The 19129-nt window shown below is 43.4% G+C and overlaps 1 protein-coding gene across 1 annotated transcript in view; it reads right to left on the reverse strand.

Annotated features, from left to right (window-relative positions):
• The window catches only part of LOC139057620 (uncharacterized), a 54781-nt gene that overhangs the window by 26732 nt on the left and 8920 nt on the right, over window positions 1-19129 (reverse strand). The window contains exon 2 of the mRNA XM_070536169.1: window positions 10386-10665. Coding sequence (XP_070392270.1) covers window positions 10386-10657 — 272 coding nt within the window. The 5' untranslated portion in view covers window positions 10658-10665. The remainder of the gene's footprint in view (window positions 1-10385; window positions 10666-19129) is intronic.

The raw sequence follows: 19129 nt of genomic DNA on the forward strand, positions 1-19129 counted from the left end.
CTTTAGGTTTCAGTTTTGCTAACGAGGTGGCTCTTATGCATCTTTGGCGCCGGCATGGTTCAATTTTCCACTAAAATGCCATTTTGTAGCAGGATAGATCAATGCACTGTCCTTGGCCCAATTTGCCACAATTGCTCCAACAAACCATAGTGAAGGCAGGCAGACCCAGCCACTACGGCAAGCAGTACACCATCCCCAAGCGATGAAATCGCCTAGGTAGTACAAGCCGCAGCTCCCACCATTGCGTTATGCTGTCATTCGTCTGTACAGTCAGTCTTGCTTACTTGATTTGTGTACTCAGGATACACATCCTACATTATTTTTGTGCTTACACTGGAAAAGGCACCTTCATTTGCTCACAGTACTCATCTCTCAGTACTCTCACAGTACTCAGTACTCTCATCTCGTCAAGAGTGTGCCCCGTGCTTTGCCTAACCATGCAAAAAGCTGCCGCAGAAATGCAGTCAAGTCTAAAACCACAGGTGATGGTGTTCATTCTTAATTTTTTTTTATTTAGGAACAGTCATGAACAGGAATTTACATGGTTTAAGGGAGATTTTTATGGTAAAGTGCCACAAGTAATTTAAGGAAAGCTCAGAGTGGTAGAAGCTAGTGCAAAACATGTTGCCGAGAGGAGAAGAGAAACAAAATCGACTGACGAGGTACAGACAGCCAGTTATAGCATGAAGTTGGGGGAATGCAGATAAAACGGTGGTGCTTGGATATCTGTTGACACATTACATGTTGCTGTTAAACAAATTACTGACAAGCAAGCAAAATAACTGCGGCCACATCATCCCCTCCCTATCGAAATGCCCTGGAAGCCAATTGCTCCGTGTACTGATGGCCGTTTCCGGGAAATTTGCGTTTCCTGCACAAGCACGTTTATGTCGGGCAGTCCTACGGGAGCCAGCGTCGACACCCACCTGAACTGGTCAGACTCGGTCACAGTGGTAATGTTATAGCAGCTTATTTCTTTTATTACTTTGATTAGTCGATTACATCACTGTATAGAAGCCACGATTCTGAGTTGATGTGCAATGAGAATAGACACACAATGCAAGAGTCTGCCATTGCAGATTTACATTGAGTGCCTTTAGCGGTATGCACTCGGCAGGTCCAAACAGTGAAGCTGAACTGTTTAGAACTTCTCGTGCACAGTGTAATCATTCAGCACAGCACTTTGCTTGTTTCTCAATGAAAGGCATGCTACAAATCCTCCCACTATACCATAATTTGCCGATACGAATGCACAATACGATGCGGCAATATGTTTGCCCCGTAGTGCCGCTGTTCAACACTGCAGTAACAGAATATGGCCTGCGAGACCGAGTGACATGCATTGACTGGTCTCGGACGCTATGGCTGACTGTTTTGCGGAGCGCTTCGCCAGCCTCTCTTTCCCACACAGTGTGCAACTTCAAAGGTGGGTTCACAAACAACCTTTTGCAATTCAACCATTTCACCAGTGGCACCCGTAGAAGTTAAACTTTATTACCTCCATTTGCAGCAGCACTGACATTTCGTTAGAATGAAATTGCAGATAAACACACGTCATTATATAGAGGTTAAAGAAATAAAAACACATGGTGTTCATTAGGCATCTTATGAAAATTGCTGTTGCATCGACGATTTCGTTATTACTGAAGTTTGTTACATCAGTTTAACTGCCTACCTTCCTTTGACTATGCCCAATAAAATAATTTCTCAACCCTGCTACAACATCTCAATTTGATCAGCATTATAACATTGGTCTTGAACCATGTCACATTAAACTGTTTCTTTCAGTGCTTTCTGCCTCGTTCTGTGTTGACTAGAACCACCTCTCCAAAGAAGTTGTACTTATAAATAATCAACAATTTTGAGCTGCTTTAGTCAACATTGTATACAAATATATGTGTCCTTTACATTTATAACCATCTGCACATGAGTATATACAGTGAAACCTTGCTATGTCAAACCTGTTTTAAGGGCCCCTTTAACGGTTCGGACAAATTTTGTAGACGCATAGGGTACAGCTAAAGTTAATAATTTGCACCCCAATTTGTGTGAAGCGTCTCATATTGAGAGATCTATGGACGATTACAAGTTACCCTCCTCCATAGCCATGCATTTTCTCCTCAACTCGTTCACCGAGTGATCGGGGCTAAGCTCCGCCTTCACTGGCTCTGTGTCATGATGGGATGTCATGTCGTCTACTTCTGGTTGACTAGAAGTGAGCACGCAAAGCCTCTCCAACCTTTTTACAACAGCGCAAACAACTAGGACGAGACGAGTACACATACACAGCGCTGTGTCTCATCCTAGTCCTTTGCGCTGTTGTAAAAAGAACGGCACACCAATTTGCCCAAGCTTTAAGTCTCTCCAACCTCTTTGCCAGTTGCTTGGCAGTCGACCCCAAGTGAGAGCTATCGAAGCAGTATGTGTTGCGAGCATTCTGTCGCAGCGCCAAAGCCGTCTGGTATTCCGGTAACAACAGGCGAGCTGGGCGTTTCGACTGATGGGTGGAGGCACAAACTCAAGCTGATGAAGGAACTTTAGCGTAGACGTATGTGAGCGGCCTGATCGGTCTGCACGGTCCAGCCACCTGGTGGCGCAGAGCTTAACCAGCCAAACAAAGAGCTAATATTGCTCTAACCAAGTGTAAAACATTTTAAGCAGTTACAAAAAAATGTGTTAACGATTGTGCTCCTGCGAAAAATTCATACCAGCATACTTCGTTACTGCTGCTGTGTTTAGTTGAGCTCAGTGCCACCAGATGGCTGCACCATGCAGACCATTCACGTTTGAACTTCTGCTCATCCTGTGAAATGGCACGGTCAAACAGCCAAGCCCTGCTCCTTGCGCTTGCCTTTACTCAAATACCGGATTTGCGAAACACTATTGCGGTAGTAATCCTCCGGCGTAAAGTGACGGCCGCAACTGCGCAAATTTTGGCACCGATCAGTTAGCGACAGTCCGATGCGCTGCAGCCACTCCACTCGTCTGCTGCCTTGCAGAAGGATGCGATATCACAGCTTGACATATTGCCAGTCGCTACGTTTGCAGCCCAGAATACAACAAAGGCGAATCATGGTGCTCGCAAAAAGACTGACACCGACCGTGAATGCAGAGCTCTCATCAAAACGGAGCACATTGTCACATAAGCAGACAACACTTGCTGTGTGCCGGAAGTGCTAAAGTGTAAGAAGAAATTTTTCGTGTGCATTGTTTCTTTTTATAGAAACAAATTAACTAACATTCCTACTATTACGAACAACATTTCTTCCGCATAAAGTTGAAAAGATTATCAATGACGTGCCCTGGGTGGCCAATTGGATAGCTCACCTTACTAGCTGTAAAGCAGTGATTTGGGCTTGTTGGTAAGACATCGTGAGGCTTATAGCGCGTTAAAAAGACGAGGACGAAAGTGAGACGTGACACACACAGGCGCTAACTTGCAACAATCTTTATTTCGAGCAAGGGACCCATACATATATACAACTTTTTCACGTACATCATACATGCGCTATTTGCAAAAGAACCCTTACAAACTATTGCGCAGGTACGATAACTCTTTGCGGGAAAGTGCAATTGATGGTTTAGACACACAGTTATCGCCAAGCCTATCAATCATTTCTGCTTCTATAATTTCGCGAGTTATTCTACCTCGGGCTTTTCCCACAATGGAGCAGTCTCTGTAGGCTGGAGCACACGTCGAGTGGTCACCATCATCCACCCCGGTGACAGTGTAGCTGCAATGCCTGCAGTGGGCGTCAAGGAACCCACCCCGCTTTTCTGCTACATTATACCGGTGTTCCTTTAAACGCTCAGTGAGGCACCTTCCGCTTTGCCCCACGTAGTTCTTTCCACACTTTGTTGCAAGTTAGCGCCTGTGTGTGTCACGTCTCACTTTCGTCCTTGTCTTTTTAACGCGCTATAAGCCTCACGACACCTTACTAGCATCATTGGGGCAATTTATGTCAAACCGTTAGGGGCGGCTGAAGATTCAGCCAAGCAGTGTGCTGCGATCGGCAGCGATGTACAGACACATGGATTTATTCGACATCATGATTACACAATGTCAGAACATGGGCAAAAAGCAGTAAGAGTGCGGCTTGACAGAGGCCCATGTAAAAAACGAAAAAAAATTGGCATTACAGCAATTAATAATACAAAAACAGCACTTACAAGCATGGTTCACAATTCAGTTTAATAAGTTGTACAGATATATTAAAAAAGAGTTGGCATTTAGTTATACAAAAACCGTGCTTACAAACATGTTTCACGATATAGGAATGTGAAGCAGCATTCCGAAGCAAGAAACATAATTTGACAAGATGAAAATGATACAGAAATAAATCATATAGCATTGTCAAGTGAGTTAAGTAATGATGGTAGTATGTAATTCAGTGACTGTACACTGTAGTTGGTTCATGTTTTCGGAACAGACGATGTTTCATTATGCCGTGTATCGTAATCGTAATAATTTGTTGTGAGGTTAGATATTTCCTGAATCAAATCGCTGCCTTGTTTTTTGCTTCCTATAGATAACTTAAATAGTAAGTCATTACAGATGGAATTTATGGTGGTTACTTGAAGGCTGTTAACAAGTGGTTCTGTGTGAGCGAGGCGCGATCTATCAGCAATTGCATGAACGGCTTTCTTTTTGCAATATCAACAGCTTAGTAGTGCTAGTTGTGGTGGTACTACACCAGACTAGGTAGCAATAGTTAATGTGCGATAAAAACAGCAAATTGTATATTAGCACTTTAACGGTTTGCGGTAAACAGAAACATAATGTTAGTATGCCAACACCTCTGGCAACCTTTTTGAAAATGAAATCAACGTGATTATTCCATGTTGGGTGTGTATTAAATATAACTCCACGACTCTTGGCACAGCGGGCAAGTTCCATTATAGAAGTACCTATGATGAGGTCGCAGTTAATAATGGTATGTCTACTTTTTGCTTGAAATAGCACAGCTTTAGTTTTAGTGCTATAAATAGTTAGCGAGTTGAATGAGCTGCATTTATGTAGTTTATTAAGGAAGTGATCGCAGCATAGTATTAGCATAGCTAGACGTAAAAAACAAGCTAGTATTGTCAGCATAAATAATTAACTTAACGATCTCATCAATGCTTGTGATGTCACTAAAATAAAGACTAAACAAGGGCCCAAGGATACTTCCTTGTGGTATCCCACAGTTAATTTCCATGCCATAAGAGGTTTGAGTGTTGATATAACCCTCTAGCGGCGATATTGTAGGTATGTTTTTAGTAAATATAGAAATACTCCATTAAAGCCATTGAGTTTAAGTTTCTTTATTAATGTCTCGTGATTATAGCTATTGAACACTTTAGAAAAGTCAACGAAGACACCTAGGGCTAAAAGCTTGCTTTCTGCAGCACTCAAGATTAGTTCTTTTTGAGTTAATAGTGCCAACTCTGCCGAATCACCCTTGCGGAATCCAAATTGGAAATTTGTCAGTATGTTATGTTTGTCACAAAACGTAGTCATTCTATTGGTAATTAACTTTTCTATGCCCTTTATAAACACGGGAAGTATACATATTGGTCTGTAGTTAGACATTTCTTTGTTATCGCAACCTTTAAAGATGACACTCACTATTGCTAACTGCATTGCATTAGGAAATCTGCCTTGTGCAAAGCAGATATTATAGATGTGCTTAAGGATAAAAGCGATAACATGTATGATGTATTTTACTGGTCCAATTTGTATATCATCGCAATCTCGGGATGGGCTGTTTCGGAACATTAGAAACGCTATTTGAATTTCATTTGCACTGGTTGGTTTTAGGAATGTGCTATTACGGTTAGTACCTATATACAAGATAATCTAAGTGAATCATGAGGATTGTCAACTAAAGTTGTGGAAAATGAACTAGAATAGCTAGCTAGAGATGTTCCCGATCTTGATACACCATCTACAGCAGTTATGTCTGGAATATGGTTGTGGTTTGTGCTTGTCCTACTAACTACTTTGTTAAGTCTTTTCCAGACATTGTCGCTACGTTTTAGCACTTCAGCATTGAAAAAATTGTGAAGGTTGTGCATTTTGGCTTGTCTCATAACTGCTGTCACTTTGTTCCTAAACCCCTTAAACATCCGCAAATCATCCAGATCTCTTGTTTGCAAGAAATGCCTGTAAAGAGTATCTTTCCGCTTGTTCAACATTAACATGCTTTTAATAATCCAGGGCTTCCTTCATTATTTAGAATGAGCCTTTTTGTTTTTAAAGCATTCAGTATAACAAGATTTGAATAGCATTAGAAAAGCGGAATAGGCATCATCAGGGTCCGATTGTTTGTAAACTGCTCCCCAATCAGTCTGCAGCAACTCTAAAACTCTTCTAACGTTAATGCGTTTATATCTTAAACTGTTATAGACTCAGTTTTTTAAAGGTTTGTGTGGTCGCTTATTTGTACACCGACAGTTCCTGGAACATGGTGACGTCATATGAAAAACCAAAGCAAGAAAATAATCCACGCAGTTCATCCTGTTTGTTCCTGGCGGACTGGGTGTCCAGGTGAAAAAACGATAAGGGTTTACCCTCAGCTGTAAGGTCTGTTACAATGGACAGTGCCAGAGCAACGCCACACATATCCATGTTTTATGACAGGGGTGACAGCTAGAATGCTAAATGTTGATTATCGTATCTTATCTAAGTCCCCAGGGCAAGTCACACAGAGCAAGTTCGATGTGTCAGTTTTCCTCGCGAGTATTTTGCCTTCCTTCACCCATGCATACTTCCATTGTTTTTCCTTCTTTTTGGAAACCGCTCATCCAAGAAGCTTTTTGAAGACCCGACACAAGTGCTCATTAGCATAGACGGGTGACTTACCCAAGAGATCAAGGTCAAAGGTGAGGATTTGCTTTTTGCGCGCTTTTGCAAGAAGTGCCTCGCGTTTGGCATGTGCCCGGAACTGCACAACTATGTTTGGGCACCCACTCTCTTTCCTGCTCACACGGTGGCAGTTCCAGTGCCATCTTCCCTAATGTCTTCTTTGCAAGCATCCCCAATTTACTTTACCAAGTCTGTCACGCTTTCATTTTCTGTGGGCGGTATACCTTTCAGCTCGATGTTCTTATTTCTAGAATACTGTTCGAGGCTTGTTATCCTTTATTCTGAGCTATGTGCGAGCTGTGTGAGCGATTCACACCGAGAAGCCAGTGCGGCATTTTCTTCCTTCAGTGCAGAGTTTTCTTTTTCAATTTGGCTGCAGCGTGTGGCCATGGCGTAGAACTGCTGGCTGAAGAAGTTGATAAACAACTTCACTTATTTAAATTCTTTTCGTAGCTCTTTTTCAAGTGAAGATCGCATTTCACGCATTTCCTGTCTGAAATACTTGATGAATTTCGCAACTTCCGGAGGCATGATGGCAAGAGACAACAGATATGCACACTTTTTGCTTTTAGGCAGCAGCAGCAGCAGCAGCAGCAACAAGCATAGTGGAGACAGTATCTAATGCACCAACCTGCATAGTAATCACAGCGTAAGTACGGGTGCTCGCTGCTGCCACTGCTGCCAAAGTGAAGCTAGTTGAAGCCAGTAGCAGCTCTTATAGTTTCTGTGTCCGTCAGGCAGGCAATGGCACCTCCGCTTCCCGAATGTGATCTGATCCAGATGACACGTCAGGAACACGGATGGCCACGTGCAACAATGTATCGCAGGTGCCAGCGGCAGTGCAGTGGACAAAGCTCCGGTATTTCAATATCTGTGGAAACCTGTGTAGTACATTTTACTGTGCATATTTAATGTAGATTAGTACATTAGTACATTTTTAAAACCTTATGATAAATTACATGCCTTATGCGGAGCACTTAGATGCATCAATCAATGATCAGAAGGACCTACTCTAACTACTCAGTACATCTCTATAAAATTGTCAAAATCATTTCAGGGCCCCTTTAATAACGATCAAAGTTAAAACAGATAATTTGGACTTGTCCTTCAGTCCAGGCAGGTGTACGAATTATTTAATGGCATTAGGCTCTCGTTACTACTTTGGACGTATCTGCCCGCACACCGGTTAAATCGGACAACCCTTGGACCTTGGAGAGTGTGGAGCGCCGGATATAAGCAACACAAAAAGATAGAGTGCCGCAAGTGCTTGAGGGGATCAAAGTGCCGGAGTGCCCATCACTGTAGTCATCAGCGGAAACCATATGGGAACGACAGAAATGACAGAAAGCTTTGTACCTGTTTGTGCCTTTATAACCTTTAATCTTGCATTTACCATTGTGTATGGCACCGCATTAGCTGGGTGCCTTCAAAATCGCACAGTTACTATCCATGATCACATTGACAGCGACCATGATTTCGTCCCTGGTGGTTGCGGCAAATCTTTTGACTTATTATGTGTGTTGGCCGTGTGCCTTCGGAACCGCATGGCCACCATTTAAGATTGTGTCTATAGTGACTGCAGTTCAAATCACAGCGCTTGCAGCAAACAGTAGTTTTGTTTTGACTCGGTGCGTGTCCGTTGTGTGCTCTATAAACTGTGTGGTTGCTGTCCATGTTCCTGTTCACGGCGATCACAGAGCAGTAGTTTCGTTTAAGCTCAGTGCAATATGCACGCAAACAAACAAGGTAAAAGCAGCTGATGAAGTGGGATCCTTGTGCTTCCCGCATGCTGGAATTGAACCCGCTGTGGCTACATCACGATGAACGGATGGCCTGTTGCCGACCCGCTGACTGACAAAAAAATATTTGGAATGTGTGCGTGGTTGTGATAAGCATATCTCGGACGAAGGGTCTTGTGCCGTGGCCTCACCAGAAAGGAAGTCACGAGGCCTTTGCCACTGCAAGTACTAATCAGTCACAAGACGACAAGAATTGCAGCTTCCACACAGCGTTTTTGCAAAATGAAAACAGGATTTGCCGATTCATTTATTAAATAAAAGTGTGCATATGTAGTAAGCATTTGTTTCTTGTTCTCTAGATACCCTTGATAATTGGTGATGTGGTTAACTTCGACATTTCTTTTAGGTCTCGCAAAATGAGAAGTGAAAGTGTTTTACTGTACCATATTTTTACAGCTACATGTTCGGTATGCTCCGAAGCCGTGGCTGAAATTGTACAAAAAGAAGCCTTTGTAATTTATTTTTTTGCTCACTGCATTTTCGTTCAATTATTTTGTTTGTTTGGTGGAAGCCCTCCCTTTTGTAATGCCTCTGGCCTTGCTGGTGCATTAGCAAACTAATTACCTTACATTTCCGTGACTGCGTTACCTTTGAACATTTACACCACTAGCATTACACTTGTGTGACATTTGTACAAACATGAAAGAAAGCTTCACTTAAACTTTTACAGCCTCAGTTTTTTTGCCTGAAGAAAGACATTCCAATTGAACTTGGAAATACTTGTATGCAAGGTAATAACATCTAAAATTATTCTGATACAGTTGTTTACTACCCTGGGTGACATTTGTAGGCTTGTTTAAGGAAAGCTGAAACGGGCATCTAGCACAAAACAGTGCCTTTATTTTCACATGTTTTCACAGTGAACAAACTCGCACTTTGCAGATTAACCATAACACACTTTCTGGCAGTCCATAAAACAGTAGGTAGTGCAGAGATGGGAAGACTTTACTTATGCACCTCAGTGGACGCAGCTGCAAAAGTTTCTTGCAGTGTTCTCTGAGTAAGAGATGGCGACACGCTGACGGTTTTCGCTGGATGACCACACATGATTCCAAAGTAAAGATTTCTCTCGCTTAAGTGTCCCGTTTGGATGTACGGACTTAGATTTGGTACGTAGCAAAATTGCAACACGCTACACGGGGCTAACGCCATTTTCCATCTCTTGAAACTTTCCATTTCCAAGATGGTCTACTTAACATAAATGCAGCTACACATATTGGTTTGATCCAATTTAGAAAGTTCAATTGTGCCCATTCTTGCTTAGTCATCCATGAATGTCCACATCTGTCAACTGGTGTTCCCATACTGAGGTACGTCAAGCAGCAGTGCTGAGAAGGCACATTTGTGAAAGGAGCTCACATGTCACAGACAGCCAAAGTAATGACAGTAACCGGTTGCCCACCCTGTTACAGTGATGGACCACAAGGTCGTCTGACCTATGCATTACGTGACCTACCCAACTCTGACAGTCTTTCCTCTCCAACCAGCATACCAGCTACTCAAGTTGGCTCTCTAATTCTTACTGCCGTCCTCAGGTATCTGAGAACTGCACCCATCTTTTCCTGTTCCATCACTTGTCCTGAAATTCTCAGCTTCTCAATCAGCTGTGTCAACCTAATGAAGGGCGAAATAGCTGTCTGCCCAACTTGGAGTTGGCTTTAAAGCCCGCAAGCGGTTCACCTTAGCTGCTGCCAAAGTGCGGAGTGCACGAAGGGTGGCAAAGGGGGAGTGAAGCTCACTTGTGCGTGAATGCTTTGCCGCAGAGTTCACATTGATGGGGCTTGCCAACCCGGTGGACCACCTGGTGGGCACGTAGCTTGTCGATGCGAGTGAACCTGCGGCAACACTCTTTGCACTTGAGTGGTCGCCTGGGGCCGTCCCGGTGCACCTTAACGTGCACTGCCAACCGCTCCGCGGTTGGGAAGACCCGCTCGCAACAAGAGCAGGGATGCTCCTTCCCACTGGTGCTAGCAGGGTCATTACCCTGTTGCTGCTGCTGGAGTTTCTCCATGAGCAGACCTGTGAAGGAGAATTGCTGAATGTAACAACACTTGATGCTGAGCTAGCGCTTGGAAGTGTTTCACCGTGAATTGCCGTTGACGTAGATGATGAAATCGGCGGTATAATTTATGTGGGCAGCCTGGTCTTCATGCGATCATTTAATTTTCATTCGATGAAATTATGCATGCTTCAGTCTTTCATGCCAATTTCAGATATTACTGTGTAGAGGGCAATTATTTCTCACATACCATTGTTTCAGGCTTCTATTGCAAGAAAATGGCAAAATAAAAATTTAATTTTAGCGCATTGGTCAACAGCCCGAAAGGTAGAGAATACAATGATTCAAGCATTTCCAATCAATTATTGTGCATCTATAATACTGAAATTCAACTTCAGTTCCTGCAGTATGGGAACAAAGTGGCAAAAAATAGCGTAAAAATAATTATGTTTTGAAGCCAGCATTTACAACTCTGTGTTACACCACTTATGCATGAACCTTTCTACAAAAAAAAAAAAAAATCCTGCTCTGGATGCCGAAATGTCAAGGCTGGCAGTTGCAAGGAAGTTAAAAAAAATTTCTGAGAAAATTGAAATTAGCTCCAATTCACCTCATAGGTGTGCTACAAATTGATTTTTTGACAATACTATTGCTCCATGAAGCAAGAAACTTAAAGGGACCCTAAATAGATGATGATTTTCTACAAACGTACTGAGTCATTAGAGTAGGTCCTTCCGATCATTAATTGATGCATCTAAGTGCTCCGCATAAAGCATGTAATTTATTATAAGGTTTTAAAAATGTACAGCACTGCTGATCAAAGCACACTGCTCGGCGGAATTTTCAGCTGCCCCTACCAATATGACGTAAATCATCCAACTGACGTCATGTGGGCGAGCTATCCGATTGGCTGCCCAGGGTGCATCATCAATCATTTTTTCACCTTTATGGTGAACAAATGATGTTCGTAACAGTTGGAATGTTAGTTAATTTTTTTCTATAAAAATAAAGTAACAGGAACAAGATGCACAAGAACAATTTCTCACTACACTTAAGCACTTCTGGCACACAGCAAGCGTCGTCTGCTTGTGTTACCATGTGCTCCATTTTGACACGAGCTCTGCGGTCAGAGTTGCTTCCAATCTTTTTGTGAGCACTATGATTTGACTTTGCTGCATTGTGGACTGCAAATGTAGCGACTGGCAATATGTCAAGCTGCAACATTGTGTCCCTCTGCAAGGCAGCAGACAAGTGGACTGGCTGCAGCGCATCGGACTGTCACTATCCGATCGGCGCTAGGATTTGCGCGATTGTGGCTGTCACTTTACACCGGAAGATTACTAACGCAATAGCATTTCAAGAGACCGGTATTAGGGTAAACGCAAGCGCAAGGGGACAGCATGGCCGTGTCCCCTTGCGTGTCATTTCAGGGGATGAACAGAAGGGCAAATGTGAATGGTCCGCACGGTGCAGCCACCTGGTGGCACAGAGCTCAACCACGCACAGTAGCAGTAACAAAATGTATTCTTCTTTGCTGCTGGTGTAATTTTTTTCAGGAGTGTAATCGTTAACACACTGTTTTTGTAAATGTCTAAAATGTTTTACACTTGGTTAGAGGAATATTAGCTCTTTGTTTGGCTGTTAAGCTCTGCATCCACGGGTGGCTGGACCGTGGAGACCGATCAGGCAGCTCACATACGTCTACGCTAATGTTGCTTCATCAGCATGAGTTTATGCCTCCACCGTCCCATCGAAATGTCCAGCTAGCCTGTGGTTACCGGAACACCAGACACGTACCGCGCTGCGACAGAATGCTCGCAATGCACGCTGCTTCGATGGCTCCCGCTTGGGGTCAACTGCCAAGCAGCTGGTGGAGAGTTTGGAGAGGCTTTGCGCGCTTGCTCCTGGAGAACCGAAAGTCGACGACAAGACGTGTCATCATGAAGCAGAGCCAATGAAGGCGGAGCTTAGCCCCGATCACTCAGTGAACGAGCTGAGGAGAAAATGCATGGCTATGGAGGAGGTTAACTTGTAATCGTCCGTAGCTTTCTTAATGAGACATTTTACACAAATTGTTGTGCGAATGATTAACTTTAGTTGTACCCTACGCGTGTACGAAATTTGTCCGAACCGTTTCAGGGTCCCTTTAACAGATTTGTCACAAAAGTTGTATATATATCAAAAATGTGTTTTAAAATTCCTATTATATTGCAATTGTTGGCCTCCTAAGACCCACCTGCCTCCTTAAAGAGCAAATGTGAACAAGATGGTAACTTAGTTGAGATTAAGTGTAGTTAAGAAGATGGGGTAATGCATAGGTCATGAAGCAAATGCAGCATAAAGCACCGTAATGTCAGAACAAAATGGTTGTGCGAGATGGGAGAATACTGTTGTTCGTCTATGATATTGTGCGTAACCCTCTCACCTTTTACGTTTTTATGTATACAGGCTTTGGCTGATAAAATTCAGCTGGTAGTGAGTGCTTATGTTTGTACTTTTCTCTAACTACACCTATTTATGTACCACACTTTTGTGCTTTGTGGAGCGTTAATGTCACGAACTTCAAGAAACCTGCCCAAATCGCTATACTGAGTAATGAATAGAAGAGATAACGAACTGCAACCAGTACATTATTAATGCAGTGCAACTGATACAATGGGAAGAGAAAATGCAGTCATGGGGATGCAGAGAATCAAGGGATCTGATGATATTCGGATATTCACAGGCGTGGGATAGAGCCAGCTAGACTGGAGTAATTGAGGAACACTGGGAGATGCCTTTAAACTCCAGATGACATAAACAGGCTGCCACTGATGATGAGCTGCTAGTTGCAGAGTGTTTTATGTCAATGCACAGTGAGTGGACCTGAACGTTTAGAGGACCAGCTTCAGTTTTCAAACTCGGCAGTGTTACGCAGAGCCACAGACGGCGGCTCTAAATAATTCTTTAAAATGACAAACTGTTGAAAATTGGAAATTTTCAGGAAACAAAACTATTAAGTTTACAACTCAACTCAGCAATGAAGTGTGGTATAACAATTTTGTAAATTGCATCTAAGAATAAACCTAAAATGGGCAAAATTTATGTATACTACTCCCAACTAAAATTAACATCAGGGGGCATTGTGAAGTCCGGCTACGCTGTGCAGCATGGTGGGTGCACAGAAGTCTCTATGACCCCACTACCACCGTCTTCACTTTCTTGCAGTGTGATGTCGGTTTGCGCTGTTTCGTGGAGGAAAAGCAGGTAGCTGACATCCAGCCTATCCTTTAAGTCATTATACGAGAGGTACAACAGGTATTGAGGCTGAAGTGGTCACACTGTGTGTGCAAAAGCTCCAGTGTGAGAGCGGAACTGTACGAGATTCTGATGAGCTTCACGTATGTGTTGGAGGCCCACTGATTGTGGAGGCGAAGTACTCGTGCACTGATGGATCGTCGGATAAGTGCAAACAGGCTTCTGCTGTTTTGATTCACTGTCGGGGTACAGATGCAGCATGGTGTGCGAGGCAGCAGCTTGTGAATTTGGATACATCACACTAGCGATGCCAGGAGTGCGAAAAATTTGCCACCCGTACTGTTTGGCACGTTGAACGTGGCCCGCAGCAGCGCGGCGATTGGATGTTGACACTGTGCGTGCACGTAAGTGCGTGGCGAGCAAGCGCTTTTTCTTTTGCACACTCGTAAGCTTAATGAGCGAGCGAATCTGAAAGCGAACTTTGCACTTTATTGTGAGACCTAGTTTGGCATGCACAATGTCATCAGCAAGCCTGCCAGCCTTAACAAGTACTACAGTAGAAGCCAAAAAGTATTATAACTGATTACTAAACATGCTGACTGACTGTTAATGCTTCCCTGGCTTTCTTCTCTGCAGGGACACTGTGAGCATGCAGTCTGCTCTAGAAGTGCAACAAGTGTGATCTGTGGCACATACAAACAGAAATGCTTACTATATTTATTCCTAAAATATTCACATGAAACAGTGACAAACTTTCTGCTATGATTACACTTTTTTTAATAAGTTCATCTCGCTACTGCGGTTAAGTACAAATAATCGGCTGACAACTGTATTTCTCTTTCTTAAAGTTTGGAAGAAAGTAGAAGAAAACAAAATCAGAATATCTGGAACCAACACGGCACTTTTAAAGAAGCCCTAAAACTCTAGCATTTCATGAAAAAATTGTAAATGTTAGCTGGTATGCTCCTGAGAACCGCAGGCTTGCAGATGACGCTGCCCTTTCCCCTCTAATGGCAAAAGTCCCATGCGACAGCCAGTGAACCACCAAAGGCCGCGCAAATTTCTGACTGTCACGCGTGCACTCTGTTCAGTCACACATTGTTGCTTGCCCACTTTACATGCATAGCACAGGTGCCTTATAATCCTGTCTTGCACTGGAAGCAGGCTTATTAATAAGGGGGCTCTGCAAGATCTTTTCTTCAAACCTCAGAGTGCACTGGAGCAAGAGTGATGCTTTTCAGTGAATATATCACCGAATATATTTTTTCATTGGATCTAATAATGACAGAGGTACAAAGAGTGATGTGCTGTCCACTTTCCCGATCTACCCCAAACATCCTTCTTTTAAGCTGAGGTTGCAGCCATTAGCAATGCCCTGCGAACTGCTTTTGTTTTTTCCTTTTCTACTTTCGTGGCGCCCTTATGGCAACCCTTCAAGGGCTGCACGAGGGATACTAAAGAAAAAATATTTCACACGTATTAGTAAATTACCCTACCGCAATAACAAAGACACCACTGTTAGCAGGAAGAGAGGCTAAGTAAGTCAGATGAGGCACAACAAGAAAGGACAATTGGCAATGCCTCCCAGAATTTCCTGCACCAGCTGTCACGTCGCACATTTGAGAGCATCTACTAGGCAGGGTTCTGTAAAGGCTACACAACAATAGACCATATTCACACTATCAATCAGGTGATAGAGAAATGTGCGGAATATAACCAACCCTTATATATAGCTTTCATTGGTTACGAGAAAGCGTTTGATTCAGTCGAAACATCAGCAGTCATGCAGGCATTACGGAATCAGGGTGTAGACGAGCGGTAAGTAAAAATACTGAAATATATCTATAGCGGCTCCACAGACACCGTAGTCCTCCATAAAGATAGCAACAAAATCCCAATAAAGAAGGGTGTCAGGCTTGGAGATACAATCTCTCCAATGCTATACACAGCGTGTTTACAGAAGGTATTCAGAGACCTGGATTGGGAAGAATTGGGGATAAAATTTAATGGAGAATACCTTGGTAACTTGCGATTCGCTGATGATATTGCCTTGCATAGTAACTCAGGAGACCAATTGCAATGCATGCTCACTGACCTGGAGAGGCAAAGCAGAAGGGTGGGTCTGAAAATTAATCTGCAGAAAACTAAAGTAATGTTTAACAGTCTCGGAAGAGAACAGCAGTTTACAATAGGTAGCGAGGCACTGGAAGTGGTAAGGGAATACATCTACTTAGGACAGGTAGTGACTGTGGATCCGGATCATGAGACTGAAATAATCAGAATAAGAATGGGCTGGGGTGCATTTGGCAGGTATTCTCAGATCATGAACAGCAGGTTGCCATTATCCCTCAACAGAAACGTGTATAACAGCTGTGTCTTAACAGTACTCACCTATGGGGCAGAAACCTGGAGGCTTACGAATAGGGTTTTACTTAAATTAGGACGACGCAACGAGCTATGGAAAGAAGAATGGTGGGTGTAACGTTAAGGGATAAGAAGAAAGCAGATTGCGTTAGGGAACAAATGCAAGTTAATGACATCTTAGTTGAAATCAAGAAAAAGAAACGGGCATGGGCAGGGCATGTAATGAGGAGGGAAGATAACCAACCGATGGTCATTAAGGGTTACGGAATGGATTCCAAGGGAAGGGAAGCGTAGCATGGGGTGGCAGAAAGTTAGGTGGGCGGATGAGATTAAGAAGTTTGCAGGGACAACATGGCCACAATTAGCACATGACCGGGGTAGTTGGAGAAGTATGGGAGAGGCCTTTGCCCTGCAGTGGGCGTAGCCAGGCTGATGATGATGACGACTAGGACGTACTTGATTGTTTATCAGCAAAAATGCACTACGCTGTGTTCTAAAGGAGCCAAAGATTGAACACGGCAATTTTCAAGAATATTTACTGAGCCAACGTGGCCAAAATACGGAAAAAATACTATGATATTCATGACCTCACACTGACATACAGGTGCTGAGGCATTTGGTACGAAAACAATTAAATTTTAACCTTCCCTTTCTCGTCTGGTAATCAACATATCATCGCAAAATTAATGAAAACAGCGTCTCTCAAGAATACTTTATTAGTCTAAACTTACTTACTGTTTCACTTTAGAGCCCCTTTAAAAAATCTGAACAGGCTGGCCAGGACACATTAACTATCAATTCAATGTCTGGTAGGAGACAACCACAGGGTTAACACAACAGACAAAAATGGTGACAAAACAAACACTACATTTATCCAAACGTAAAGTTCGTCTTGTCGCCTTTCTTGTGTCCAAGTTCGCAATATGCTAACTGCTTTCAGAATCAACAGCTACCTCGAAAACAATTATCGGAGCTTTTGCATTTGAGTTACTCATGGTCATAAACATGTACTCATTGTGTGGTGTCTATCACCCGTTGCATGGTTCATGGCATCCTACACTACAGCAAAATGGAGAGGCCTTAAAAGCTAGCTAGAGGCCTTAAAAAAGCTAGAGGCCTTAATAGCGAGCAAGCAATCTTTTATGTGAGGCAGATGGCTCCCTGCTGTGTGCAACGAAATAACATTAGGGGTGCGATCTTGTACGCGTTCCAAAATAGAACGGAGGCGGTTCGTTCCACCGAGCCAAATACGGTTCGTCAATTTGAACCGCGCCGAACGCCATGACGTCAATTGTGAAGTGATATCTGCTGTCAATCATTCCGTGTCGTCTGCTATCGGACGAACGGAACGGAACATACCGCCTATTTCGTGACGTAAAGAACGAACCGCCTCCGTTCTATTTTGGAACGCGTACAAGATCGCACCCTAGGTCTAAGCATTCATTACAAAAGTATGGACAGCTGGGCAAGTTGGTGCGATTGCATTCCTGAAAACTACACAGATAAAGATGGGGCAAGTGCAAGAAATTTGACAGGCCGTGTGTGCAGACTTGCAACTGGACGAGGGTAGCGAGCTGGACTTGTTGGTCGGCCATCATGAAATGGTGTCTGGATAGCATAGCAAAACACGAATACAAGAAGAAATGAATAGACGAGGACAAGCGCTTGCTTCGTCCGTGCAATTTTTTGTGTGTCCATGTCTTGGTGCGCTATCCAGACACCATTCCATAATCGCAACTGGATTTATCGAAAGGAAACAAAAAATATATAGGCTGGTAGCACCTCCTACATACATCACAGGTTCATTGTGAAAAAAGGAAAAAGAAACCAACGAACACTATGATAGTTAACCAGTTGTGTGACATGCGCTCTGAAAGTACACAAATCCTTTGCCTGTGGGTGACAATGACGGCCGGTGGACACATGCCTCTCCAAGTATCCTGATCCGAAATGCCTCGACGATTTCTCAATTTATTTTATCTCTTTCTGTGGAAAGAATCTTAGCGTCTCCGAAGTCCAGTTGGCAGCCACATGCTCGACAATGCTATGCCAGATGCAGATATGACGCAGTTCCTAGTTACTGCTCGAGCTCGCCCAGTCTTCTGGGGCGGGATCGGAGATCTTTGTTTGATACGCGTTCTGTTCAGTTGTTGCAACGTCACACAGTGGCAGTATGCAAAATTTCTGAGAACGGGGTGGAGAGAGCAGCCAATTGGCAAGCGGTGAACTCCCCGGAAGTTTACTTCCCTCATTTGTCGTCTGCTTGCAGACAGTATACTACAAATCGAAATGATTCTCATCTTTCAATGTATAAAATCTTTATCTAAAAAATTTACTTTATTCTGCTCAAGCTCAAACACGTTTTGAATTAGTAGTACCTGTGACTACTGCAATATATAACTATTAGTTTCTCTGCGTCGTTCCTAGGTGGTGTTGCGCACAGCGAGAAGAAAAAAAGAAAGAAAGAAACTACGGGAAGAGTGGTGCACTTTTCAAGAGGCAGCAACAACATTTCAGTGGCTCGCTTGCACCGAAGATAGGGCCGATTTCGCTGTACAACCAATGCAATATTTGTTTCGAGAAACAAAAGCGACGCTGGAATTCGCTTTCTGCCATTTCTTCAAACACGTTTTGCGCTGCCACCCGCTCTCCTTCCTCCTCGAGCAACGCAAGCGCCATTTTTCTCGAATTAAACTATGGATTGGATCCGAATGTGCTATTCAGCTGCCGAAGTCGCTGTTTGGATCCAATCCAATCCACCTGACGCACCATGCGAAGCCGGTCTCGTAAAGAGCGATGATTGCTCCAAACTTCCTAGCTCCCATCGTGTTCGGCGCCTAGCAGACAACGTGCTCGGTGGCAAGATGATTGACAGGAGTGTGC

The sequence above is a fragment of the Dermacentor albipictus genome, chromosome 3 (assembly GCF_038994185.2).
Source record: "Dermacentor albipictus isolate Rhodes 1998 colony chromosome 3, USDA_Dalb.pri_finalv2, whole genome shotgun sequence".
In the NCBI taxonomy this organism is placed as follows: domain Eukaryota; kingdom Metazoa; phylum Arthropoda; class Arachnida; order Ixodida; family Ixodidae; genus Dermacentor; species Dermacentor albipictus.